Source organism: Thalassophryne amazonica, chromosome 17, assembly GCF_902500255.1.
Source record: "Thalassophryne amazonica chromosome 17, fThaAma1.1, whole genome shotgun sequence".
NCBI lineage: Eukaryota > Metazoa > Chordata > Actinopteri > Batrachoidiformes > Batrachoididae > Thalassophryne > Thalassophryne amazonica.
Genome location: NC_047119.1, coordinates 4083219 through 4095470, shown reverse-complemented (window position 1 = coordinate 4095470; position 12252 = coordinate 4083219). Strand labels below are relative to the sequence as shown.

The 12252-nt window shown below is 41.6% G+C and overlaps 1 protein-coding gene across 1 annotated transcript; it reads left to right on the top strand.

Moving 5' to 3' along the window:
* The first annotated feature begins 2907 nt into the window (after nt 1–2907).
* LOC117529873 (cyclin-dependent kinase 2-associated protein 1) lies at nt 2908–12246 on the top strand. Its single transcript, XM_034192762.1, has 4 exons — nt 2908–3108; nt 8295–8395; nt 11431–11557; nt 11661–12246. The coding sequence occupies exons 1-4, from the start codon at nt 3042–3044 to the stop codon at nt 11726–11728; spliced, it is 363 nt and encodes a 120-aa protein (XP_034048653.1). The 5' UTR covers nt 2908–3041; the 3' UTR covers nt 11729–12246.
* The last annotated feature ends 6 nt before the right edge of the window (nt 12247–12252 follow it).

Here is a 12252-nt window from a genome sequence, read left to right as displayed (position 1 = left end):
AATAAATGGTAAATGGACTGCATTTATATTGTGCTTTTCCATCTGCATCAGGTGCTCAAAGCACTTTACAATAATGCCTCACATTCACCCCGATGTCAGGCTGCTGCCATACAAAGTGCTCACTACACACCAGGAGCAACTAGGGAATTAAGGACTTTGCCCAAGGGCCCACAGTGATTTTCCGGTCAGGCTGGGATTTGAGCTGAGGGTCCTTTGGTCTCAAGCCCAACGCTTAACCACTAGACCTTCACCTACCCAATGGTTTGTTCAGTACAGAAGATCTGAAAACGTGTGAACAAAATATTACCCTAAAATATCTGCAGTGTAATGCAGCATGTGGTTTCTTTTGCAGTTTTTAATAAGGTGTACTTTGCTATTAGTTTTGATAAATGGTTGACTGCTCTTTAGTCATCATGATTTCTACAAGCTGTGAAAGAGCTCGGTTGGCAGATTTCTCCTTCATTAAGACCAAGTCAAAAATGTGCACAGGAATACATTTTGTATAATGTAATTATTGAATGAAATGTCCAGTTACTGAACAACAAAAATGTTCATATAGTGACATAAGTTGGTGTACTCTGTGCTGGGGACATGGTTACTGTCACCCTTTTGAACTGATATGGAAACACTTTTACAGCCAGTTTCCTTTAGACAAGTTACTACATACATTTTCAGAGCCCATAAGTAATTGGACAAACTTGATTATTTTCAACTGGGGGGGGGGGGGGGGGGGAAAGCCAGTTTTCTTGACATTAAATGTTGAAGTCACTGAATGTGTTCGATTTCATCAATACATTAAAAGTGAGGTGGTGTGTGTGTACTTTCAGTCACAGAGAAACTGGTGAGCACTGACATTTGCTGTTTGGTATGCTTATGTATTTTGGATTGTGGAAGAACTGTCAAAGTTGATAGGATAGGATTGATACCACCATGAATCAGTCCCTGGTAATCAGACAAGCTCTGAACAAAGGAAATATCTCAAACCTTGCCAGTTGTAAAACATCAACTAAATGTGCAAAATAAGTTATTCACAAATCTTTGGTAAATGGGCTGCATTTATATAGCACTTATCCATTGGCATCAGACACTCATAGCACTTTACAATTATGCCTTACATTCACCCATTCATACAAACACACCCACATCTTTCTCATGTTAATCTCCTTCGCTTTCAGTTAAAAACATAGAAACTTTGCATAATTTATTACCACCCTTGAAAAATCACAGAAGTACAGATCAACAATAAAATGGATTTTATTTTGCATTTTTAATCAAAGAAGCAGATGTGATGCGTTGCTGCCCCGTGTTATTGATACAGTATTGTGCAAAAGATAAATTCTTCATCATTCTGACAGGATGACCTCTGTTGCCATCTAGTGTGAGATACAGATGACAAAAAGACAGCATTGACATTTCAACATACACATCGTAAGAACCTTCTAGATTCTAGAAGTATGCAATGAGTCAAGACAGTTTAGACTTGATGACAGATCTGACTTCCAAAACTGACCCATTGACATACATGAAGATGCTGAACCATCCCAGAACCCAGTACTGAAACCATTTATCAGTGTGACTGCACAAATAACCCCCGACAAAGCAGGATCTGCAGCTGTTCGGTCATTTTGTGTGTGTAAATGAAGTCCAAGACATATTTAGACTTGGAAATATTTTTGCTCTCACTTGTTTAAAGAAAACTGACTAAATGAGATGCATAAAAAGGTTTAGACCATTAGCTTTAAACTGTTGGGTTAAACAAAAATATTAACCATTTTTATCCCTGCATTTTCAGAGGCCATAAATAATTGGACAGACTATAAGGATTTAATTACTTGAGACTCTAAACCCCTTGAATTAAAGTTGACAGTCTACATCACAAGAACATCGACTGTTTCATTTTATTTCGATTGTGTGTGCATTCATCTGTCCACATTCTTATGGACCTACTATACTGAAAGTATATTTAGAAAATAACTATATGAAAATAGTTAGTGCTTTAAAAAAATAGAAATGCTTGGTGACCACTGATGCTTTAGATTCTATTCCAGAATCTAGATAGACAAATATTAACCCTAAATACACAAACACTGTATATTTTTTAACAAAAGGTCATGTTTCAAAAAATAATGTATTTTGATGAATCTGTGAAGGCTCTGTTGTCCAGGTGGTTTCCATAGTAGAGAAGCGTGAATCTTCGACTGACGTCAAGCAACTCAATCCACTCGAAGATTCACGCTTCTCTACCATTTTGATGAATGTGAGTGAATTTTTTTTTTGAATATTTCACTTTTTTCAAATGTCTCAATTTTTTCAAATGTGTCTAATTGTTGGAAAGAACTGCAAATTATGTATGTTTTATTTATTTATTTTTGTCTAAATGGAATGGGAATGAATGCTGGTTTGGGGGGTGCATCAAAATTTATGTTCACCCTCGTGGTGGTGAAGAGCCTGATGGGAAATAAGAAACGACCAGACCGGCTAGCCCCCCCCCCCCCATCCAAGCTGGTTGGAGGTTCGTTATTTTTATTTTTCTTATAAGCTGGACAGACTCGATGGATGCGCCCCTTCAAACAAAGACAGGTAACATTTCCACGTGTTTTCTGAAGGAAACCCGCCTGAAACAAACTAACACTTCACCAAAGTTTCCACCCGTAAATCGTCGCAAAAAAAAAAGATCTAACGTAAAATCTATAAAACTCTTCTAAAAGTCTTTGGTTCTCCTTAAAAGTCTGTTTACTTTTTGACAAACAGCGCGCGAGCTGGAAAGAAGACAGAAAATGCGCGTGTCAGGGAACCGAAGCGCGTGCGGATATTGTGGGAGTTTTTGGTGAAAAAAAAAATCCGTCTTTTTTTTTTTTTTTGGTTAATTTAAGTGATTTTTTTTTTTTTTTTGTGAGGATCCGCGCGGCGGCTCAGAAAAAGCCGAGTGGGTGTCAATATAAAGTGACGGCGCCATATTTGCCGGTGCCGCTGTTGTAAACAAAAAGTGAGAGACAGACGCTTCACTGAATTTCGGGTCATTTTTATTTCTCTAATTTACAATGTCTTTGGGAATGTCTTATAAACCCAATGTCCATCAGCACATTCCGGGAACTTCAGGGAACCAGGGTAAGGCGAAAACGGCGGAGAAAGTCGAGGCGTGCGCGTGTTAAACCGAGTGTTAAATCCGGGGTGTCGGAGAATACCTGGAGACGGAGCGTGTAGTTTTTGTCCAGTTCTATATGTCGGGTCAGATCCTGGCAGCTAGGCTAATTCATAGCCGCCATTATTACTAATGGAAACGAGCGCCGTCCGTCGCATCAGGCGGCGCGCGACGACGTGGGCCGGAAAAACGACAAAGCGACGTTTCCGAAAATGCCGTTATCCGTCTTCCCGTGTCCTGGTCCCGCGCCCCGCGGGGTGGGCGCCGTTAAAGCGGTGACAAAAAAAATGTATCACTTCTGTCTTCTTGAGCCAGCCCTTGTTCCGTTTCCTCCATGATGCTCCTCGCGCGGAGGAGCTGCTGATTGATCTGCCGCGGCTTTTCCGCGACTCTTCGAGGACACCTGGCGGTGGAGGGCGCGCACTGCAGCCAGAGGTGCAGTAAAATTATCCGTGTAATAAAAAGGTGCAGAAATAAACTTTTAAGCATAAAAAAACGCGTTTCCATTGTGGTCGTCGCAATTCAGATGTAAAGTGTGAGGATTAAATAGGCGCAATTTTTGTATATTTGCTTCTGTGCTATCACAGTGTTGTGATGTGAATCAGAATCGTCTTTATTGTTGTAATTTACTTTGCAACGAGATTGAGTACAACTCCAAAAGGTGCTTTTCCGAGGTGCGAGTAATGTTAGCCAAATAAGAGATAATAAAATTTAACAAATTATTCAAAGTATATGTACAACTAAGGGCAGCACGGTGGATTAGTTGTTAGCACTGTTGCCTCACAATGAGAAGGTCGTGGGTTCAATTCCCATAGCCTTTCTGTGTGGAGTTTTCATGTTCTCCCCATGTTTGCGTGGGCTTCCTCCAGGTGCCCCAGTTTCCTCCCACATCCAAAGACATGTGGGTTAAGTGGATATCTTTAAATTGTCTGTAGGTGTGTGTGTGCGTGTGTCTGTGTTTGTTTGTCTGTTTTTGGCCCTGTGACAGACTGGCGTCCTGTCCTGGGTGTACCCCGCCTCGCGCTCTATGGCTGCTGGGATAGGCTCCAGCCCCCCGTGACCCTTAATTGGACTAAGCGGTAGAAGATGAATGAATGAATGTACAACTAAATAAAATAAAATGTGGGCCAAGTAAAATGTAAAACAAGAATTGTATACAACTGTGGAATCATATTGCACGGGAAATATTGCACATGGTTTACAGATATTGCACAAGAAACTTGAAGGTGCGGATTAGAGTGATTTGTTATTGTTCAGCACAGTGATCGCTCTGCGGAGAAAGCTGTCCCTGAGTCTGTTTGTCCTAGTTTTGATTGACGTATACCGTCGGCCGGAGGGTCGTAGGTCAAACAGGTGGTTGCTGGGGTGGGATGTGTCTTTGCAGATGCTAGCAGCTCTGCTGAGGTAGCGAGAGCTGGTAATGTCCTCCAGGCTGGGCAGACAGGAGCCAGTGATCCCCTGGGCCATTTTGATCACCCTCTGCAGCGCTCTCCTGTCTGCTGCTGAGCACCCCCCACTGTGATGCAGTACGTCAGGATGCTCTCCATGGTGGCTCTGTAGAACAACACCAGCAGCTTCTCTTCCAGATTGTTTCTCCTGAGCACCCTCAGGAAGTGGAGTCGCTGCTGGGATTTCTTCACCACCACTGTGGTGTTGGCAGTCCAGTAGAGGCTGTCAGAGAGCCGCACTCCCAGGAACCTGATGGAGCTGACCCTTTCCACACAGTCCCCTTAGATGTAGAGTGGGGCTGGGTCAGCCCTGTTCTTCCTGAAGTCCAGGATTATTTATTTTGTTTTTGTGGTGTTCAGTGACAGGTTGTTAGCTGAACACCACGCTGTCAGTTGGTTGACCTCATCTCTGTAATCATTTCCTGACATTTTGTGGACCAAACAATTACTAGAATATTCAGAATATACAGAATAGAATAGAATATACAGAAAGTAATCAGTTGATAGATCAGTTCTGAAAATAGTCTTTAGTTGCAGCCCTATTCTTCTTCATCACTTTTGCAGCCAGTTTTCTTCAGACTAGTCAGGAGATGGCTACATGAACATTTGCAAGTCACTGAATATTTCTTGGACTTTATTCACATCAGTCAAACAGTATGGTGCTATGTGGTAAATCTGTCTGGAGTCGGCAGTTCGCAAAAATTGAGTGACTGTCCCAGAAGGAGAAGAGTGAGGGAAGCCACCAAGACACCTCATGATAATGCTGAAGGAGTTATAGCCTCCTGAGGCAAACAGAAGGATTTTAATAGAGCCTGACCGATTATGTTGACACTTTCACAAGCACATAGTTATCTGCGTTGTTTTTGCTGATATTAAAACTTTTATCTGACCAGCTAAACTATACAGAAAAACACTTTGGCTGTTGGAAATGGCATTTACATTACATTGGTTGTTTACAGTTCATGGGACTCCCGTCACCCCTGGATCACATTAGCTATAACAAATTGGAGCGGATTTTTGACAACAAGAGACAAATGGTCACTATGTTGCCAGCTATGTGAGGCCAAAATAGATGAAAAATCAATCGGAGTGAAACAGCGTGACGGCAATGTAACATAGGTTTGTTGCTTAAACTGTAAAACATCAAGCCTCAGTTGCTTTTCTTTTTCATAAGGGTTTGATAATGAAATGTTCAGAATCATTGCCTTTTGTCGCTTATATACAACGGGGAAAATAAGTATTTGACCACCTGTCAGTTTTGCAGGTTTTCCCACCTACAAAGAATGTAGAGGTCTGTAATTTTTAACGTAGGTTCACTTCAACTGTGAGAGACAGAATCTAAAAAACTCCAGTAAATCACATTGTATGATTTTTAAATAATTAATTTGCATTTTATTGCATAAAATAAGTATTTGACCCCCTAGAAAAACAGAGCTTAACAATTGGTACAGAAACATTTGTCTGCCATTACAGAGGTCAGACGTTTCCTGTAGTTCTTGACCAAGTTTTCAAACACTGCAGCAGGGATTTTGGTCCACTCCTCCATACAGATCTTCTCTAGATCTTTCAGGTTTGGAGTTTCAGCTACCTCCAAAGATTTTCTATTGAGTTCAGGTCTGGAGACTGGCCAGGCCACTCCAGGACCTTGAAATGCTTCTTACAGAGCCCCTTCTTAGTTGCCCTGGCTGTGTGTTTGGGGTCATTGTCATGCTGGAAGACCCAGCCATGACCCATCTTCAATGCTCTTCCTGAGGGAAGGAGGTTGTTTGCCAAAATCTCGCAATACATGACCCCATCCATCCTCCCTTCAATACGGTGCAGTCATCCTGTCCCCTTTGCAGAAGAGCACCCCCAGAGTATGATGTTTCCACCCCCATGCTTCACGGTTGGGATGGTTTTCTTGGGGTTGTTCTCATCCTCTAAACATGGTAAGTGGAGTTGATTCCAAAAAGCTCTATAATGGTCTCATCTGACCACATGACCTTCTCCCATGCCTCCTCTGGATCATCCAGATGGTTACTGGTGAATTTCAAACGGGCCTGGACATGTGCTGGCTTGAGCAGGGGGACCTTGCTGCCCTGCAGGCTTTTAAACCATGACAGCATCATGTGTTCATCAGCTCTCTTCAGGTCATTGACCAGGTCCTCCTGTGTAGTTCTGAGCTTTCGCAGAATCATCCTTACCCACAAAGTGAGATCTTGCATGGAATCCCAGACTGAGGGAGACTGACAGTCATCTTGTGTTTCTTCCACTTTCTAATAATTAATCATAACAGTTGTTGTCTTCTACCAAGCTGCTTGCCTGTTGTCCTGTAGTCCATCCCAGCCTTGTGCAGGTCTACAGTTTTGTCCCTGGTGTCCTTAGACAGCTCTTTGGTCTTGGCTATGGTGGACAGGTTGGAGTGTGATTGATTGAGTGTGTGAACAGGTGTCTTTTATACAGGTAACACGTTCAAACAGGTGCAATTAATACAGGTAAAGAGTGCAGAATAAGAGGGCTTCTTAAAGAAACATTCACAGGTCTGTGTGAGCCAGAATACTTGCTGGTTGGTAGGTGTTCAAATACTTATTTTATGCAATAAAATGCAAATTAATTATTTAAAAATCATACAATTGATTTTCTGGATTTTTCTTTTTTTTTTAGATTCTGTCTCTCACAGTTGAAGTGAACCTACGATAAAAAGTTACAGACCTCTACATTCTTTGTAGGTGGGAAAACCTGCAAAACTGACCAGGGGTCAAATACTTATTTTCCCCACTGTATCAGATATATGGGTTTTGTAAATTCTTTACTCCCTGATATCAGCCTCTCAAAAATCTCTATCGGTTGGGCTCTGGATTTCAGTGCAGGAAATTTAATCTCACTTGAAGTTTCTCATCTGTCTTCTGGAAGACTTTAGCTGAAATTTCACATCATGAAGCTTTGTAAGTGGTGGTGCAGCGGGCAGAAGTTGTACGGCACACAGTTTCTTCACTCATGGTTAGGCCTTGCTGACAAAGAGGGAGAACAACGTGACGTGTCGGCCCAGTAACACCTCCGCTGTCATAGCACACAGTGACGCATATCTAAGGAACTTCCTGTAGCTTCAAACAGAAAGGCTCTTCTGCTGGCGACACCCTCTCCTCTTTTAGAGGGGGAGTGTCCCGCTCTTGTTCTGACACTGTGTGTGTGTGTGGCAGCAACGAGCACAAGTCCAGATATGGATTCCTGTTTTGCATGTGGCAGAAGTAGTCTTTTCAAGCCTCACGTTTGCTCATCGCCGGGTTGTTTCTGCACACACACGTAGAGTTCTGGGACTGGGGTGTTTAAGTGGAACTCCAGCTATCAGTCAGTGTAAAAGTTTGGGGGAAAAAACATTTTGTGCAATATGACATCTGTAAAGGATTCATTTAAATACTTTAGTGGTTAATTCTTGTTAATTAGATTTGACCATAAAAATGATTTTCACTGTAAAGTTGTCTTGTGAGCAGAGAACCAATATTCATTTAATTTTTTTTTTTCTTGACACTGACCCTGACGTGCAGGCCCTGTCAGAACACTGACAGAATAATGTGTATATGCTGTAGCTTCTGCAATGGTTCGAGTTAACATTAGATGTCACTGGTTGAGAAGGTGTGGTCAGTGAGACGGAACCGTTTCGTCCATGATTGGATTTGTGTTGTCGCTGTTGTCTTGATGATAGTATTATTTTGTTTTCTGAACAGTTGGGAATCTCCAGTCTCCCTCAGCAGCTAACCTGGCCACGTTGCAGTCCTACAGGCCCCTTCTGAGTGATTATGGGCCCCCGTCTCTGGGATTCTCACAGGTAACTGAGAAAGGTCACAGGTCATAGAGAAAACATTTTTAAATCCTCATAAGAACACTAGTGGTTTTTGTGTTTACTTGTAAGTTCTCACATACAGTAGTGTTCAGAATAATAGTAGTGCTATGTGACTAAAAAGATTAATCCAGGTTTTGAGTATATTTCTTATTGTTACATGGGAAACAAGGTACCAGTAGATTCAGTAGTTTCTCACAAATCCAACAAGACCAAGCATTCATGATATGCACACTCTTAAGGCTATGAAATTGGGCTATTAGTAAAAAAAAGTAGAAAAGGGGGTGTTCACAATAATAGTAGTGTGGCATTCAGTCAGTGAGTTCGTCAATTTTGTGGAACAAACAGGTGTGAATCAGGTGTCCCCTATTTAAGGATGAAGCCAGCACCTGTTGAACATGCTTTTCTCTTTGAAAGCCTGAGGAAAATGGGACGTTCAAGACATTGTTCAGAAGAACAGTGTAGTTTGATTAAAAAGTTGATTGGAGAGGAGAAAACCTATACGCAGGTGCAAAAAATGATAGGCTGTTCATCTACAATGATCTCCAATGCTTTAAAATGGACAAAAACAGAGACGCGTGGAAGAAAACTGAAAACAACCATCAAAATGGATAGAAGAATAACCAGAATGGCAAAGGCTCACCCATTGATCAGCTCCAGGATGATCAAAGACAGTCTGGAGTTACCTGTAAGTGCTGTGACAGTTAGAAGATGCCTGTGTGAAGCTAATTTATTTGCAAGAATCCCCTGCAAAGTCCCTCTGTTAAATAAAAGACATGTGCAGAAGAGGTTACAATTTGCCAAAGAACACATCAACTGGCCTAAAGAGAAATGGAGGAATATTTTGTGGACTGATGAGAGTAAAATTGTTCTTTTTGGGTCCAAGGGCCGCAGACAGTTTGTGAGACGACCCCCCAAACTCTGAATTCAAGCCACAGTTCACAGTGAAGACAGTGAAGCATGGTGGTGCAAGCATCATGATATGGGCATGTTTCTCCTACTATGGTGTTGGGCCTATATATCACATACCAGGTATCATGGATCAGTTTGGATATGTCAAAATACTTGAAGAGGTCATGTTGCCTTATGCTGAAGAGGACATGCCCTTGAAATGGGTGTTTCAACAAGACAATGACCCCAAGCACACTAGTAAACCAGCAAAATCTTGGTTCCAAACCAACAAAATTAATGCCTCGCAGATGTGAAGAAATCATGAAAAACTGTGGTTATACAACTAAATACTAGTTTAGTGATTCACAGGATTGCTACAAAAAAGCAGTTTGAACATAATAGTTTTGAGTTTGTAGCGTCAACAGCAGATGCTACTATTATTGTGAACACCCCCTTTTCTACTTTTTTTTACTAATAGCCCAATTTCATAGCCTTAAGAGTGTGCATATCATGAATGTTTGGTCTTGTTGGATTTGTGAGAATCTACTGAATCTACTGGTACCTTGTTTCCCATGTAACAATAAGAAATATACTCAAAACCTGGATTCATCTTTTTAGTCACATAGCACTACTATTATTCTGAACACTACTGTATGCAGGTATCTTTTGCAGGAGAATGAAGGTCCCAGTCTTTAGGGTCCTGGTGCTACCTGCATGTTGTGAGACTTGGATGCTAACCTTTGACCTAAGACAAAAATATGGGATGTTTTTGGTCCTAGGCCTCCTTCTAAGATCCTTGGGTAGAGGCCTATGCTTCACCTGGTTGCAGCAGATAAATGGTTTTTCCGAGAGAGAGAGAGAGAGAGAGAGAGAGATGGAGTAGTTGTCTGTCTGGTTGCCATCCTTGGTTCCTTAGTGTGGTGGGTGTGGCCACGCACAGTCCCAGCTCCCAGATTTGACTTAGTTTGTAACTTTCTAGTGAAGAATTAGTTAACTCCCTTTCTCACTCTCATGAAGCTTGGTGTTTGAAACCTTGTTGTTGCCTTGGAAAACCTTAGAGCAGTGTTGTCCAAACTATTGCAGGTTTTCTTTGCAGCCACTGACTTCAGCAGGTGATTTCACCTGCTCAAAGGGATGTTAATCAGTGAAATCACCTGCTGGAGTGGATGGTTGCACAGAAAGCCTGCCCCCTCTCGGCTCTTTCTGGAATAGTTTGGACACCACTGCCTTAGAGGGTCCGGTGTCACCGACCGAACAGTCTCCCCTAAAAATCGGTCCCCCTGCCTTCGCTGCGCATGCGTAATTTTGGTGTGTCAGCAGCAAGTCACTGTTTATCGCCTCGTTTCTGCTTCAAACTGACTTTTGAATGATTTAAGAGGTTTTACTTTGTCATCTGATGGTTAATAATCACATTAATCCCTTTGATCACTTTGGGGGTAGAGAGTCAGACTCAGAGAGTCAGACTCAGGCATGCTGCTGGGCTCTGATCACTCCCCCGTCTTTTTTGATGAAATAATGCCGAATTTATGTGGAAATGATTGTTGTACAAAAGCTTCAGATATCTGTCACTGAGACAGATGATGACTGGAGGCAGTTTGAAGCAGAAACGAGGCGATAATCAGGGAATCGCTGCTGACACTCCAAAATGTCACATGCGCAGTGAAGGCAGGTGGGACCGATTTTTGGTTGGGGGACCGTTCAGTTGGCAACACCGGGACTCATGGGTGTCTGTGTTGAGCCACAATATTTCATTCTTAAGCCATAGTCTTGTTTTAACCGTGACTCAATTTTCAAGATGTTCAAACTGATCCTCACGTCAGTTTTCATGATGATAGACCATTAAGGTAATCTCAGTGGATACCTCCACACGATCTCAAATGTCCCCAAATACTTAAAATATATCATTTAGTAAATTCTTCAAATTAATGAAATATATAAAATCTCCAAAATAACAATAAAACTATTTTAGTAGATTTCTTTATTCATAGCATTTATGAAATATGACTTAACGGGGTTCACCTGTATTTGGGCCTTATGGGCTTCATTCTTCTACTGTACTCACTCTAAGGTGATGAAGAGTCTGAAACTGATGTTATTGTGGTTTATTGTGCTGTTGTTTGCTGTAACTCAAGGGTTCTACTGGAAGCCAAGTTCCTCAGAACAAATATGCAGAGCTGCTGGCCATCATCGAGGAGCTTGGAAAGGAGATCAGGCCAACATATGCTGGAAGTAAGAGTGCAATGGAGAGACTGAAAAGAGGTACGCTCAACCTTAATATGCAAAACAACCTGCATGCTCACAGCTCCCAGCAGGTATCAATTTCAATTATATATGTATATGTGTTTTTGGTCTTCTTCCAAAGGAATAATTCATGCCAGGGGGCTGGTGCGTGAATGCTTGGCTGAGACGGAGAGGAATGCAAGGTCCTAGCTATGAAGATACTTTCCTCCCTGCAAGAAGAATGAAGTGTGTCTTATGTATATAAAAAAAAAAAAAACTAGTAATAATAATTTGCATGGCATTTCCTCTAAGATGAGGAAGTAAATGAGCTAATGGAAGGGAGGGCAAACGTTTGAAAGTAATACAGTGACACAATTCATGACTCCTGAGGATTCTGGAGGATAATTTTAATCATATGTGGATTAAACAAGAGTAATGTGTTTTATGACCCATTTTGGGATCTTTGTTTTGACTTCATATTTAAAACAAAACAAACATTGGTTTATGCATGCGAAAAGGCCCATGGGTTAATTGCACACACTGCATGGCTTACACAGGGGGAATATGAGAACACTTTTGATAGAATTTGGTCCGTTTTTCACACCCCAACGACACACGTGACTGACTGATGGGCAGATTAATGTTGAGGTTGGCTTTGGTATAAAAAGGAAAATGCTGTTACATCTTTGTATGTATTTATTACTCTGTGTAATAAATTGTATTTTCAATACAGT

Coding starts and splice junctions, on each gene's coding strand:
- LOC117529873 (XM_034192762.1), top strand. CDS start 3,042: ATGTCTTTGGGAATGTCTTATAAACCCAATGTCCATCAGCACATTCCG. Junction 8,396..11,430: donor CGTCTCTGGGATTCTCACAG/GTAACTGAGAAA, acceptor CTGTAACTCAAG/GGTTCTACTGGAAGCCAAGT. Junction 11,558..11,660: donor AATGGAGAGACTGAAAAGAG/GTACGCTCAACC, acceptor CTTCTTCCAAAG/GAATAATTCATGCCAGGGGG.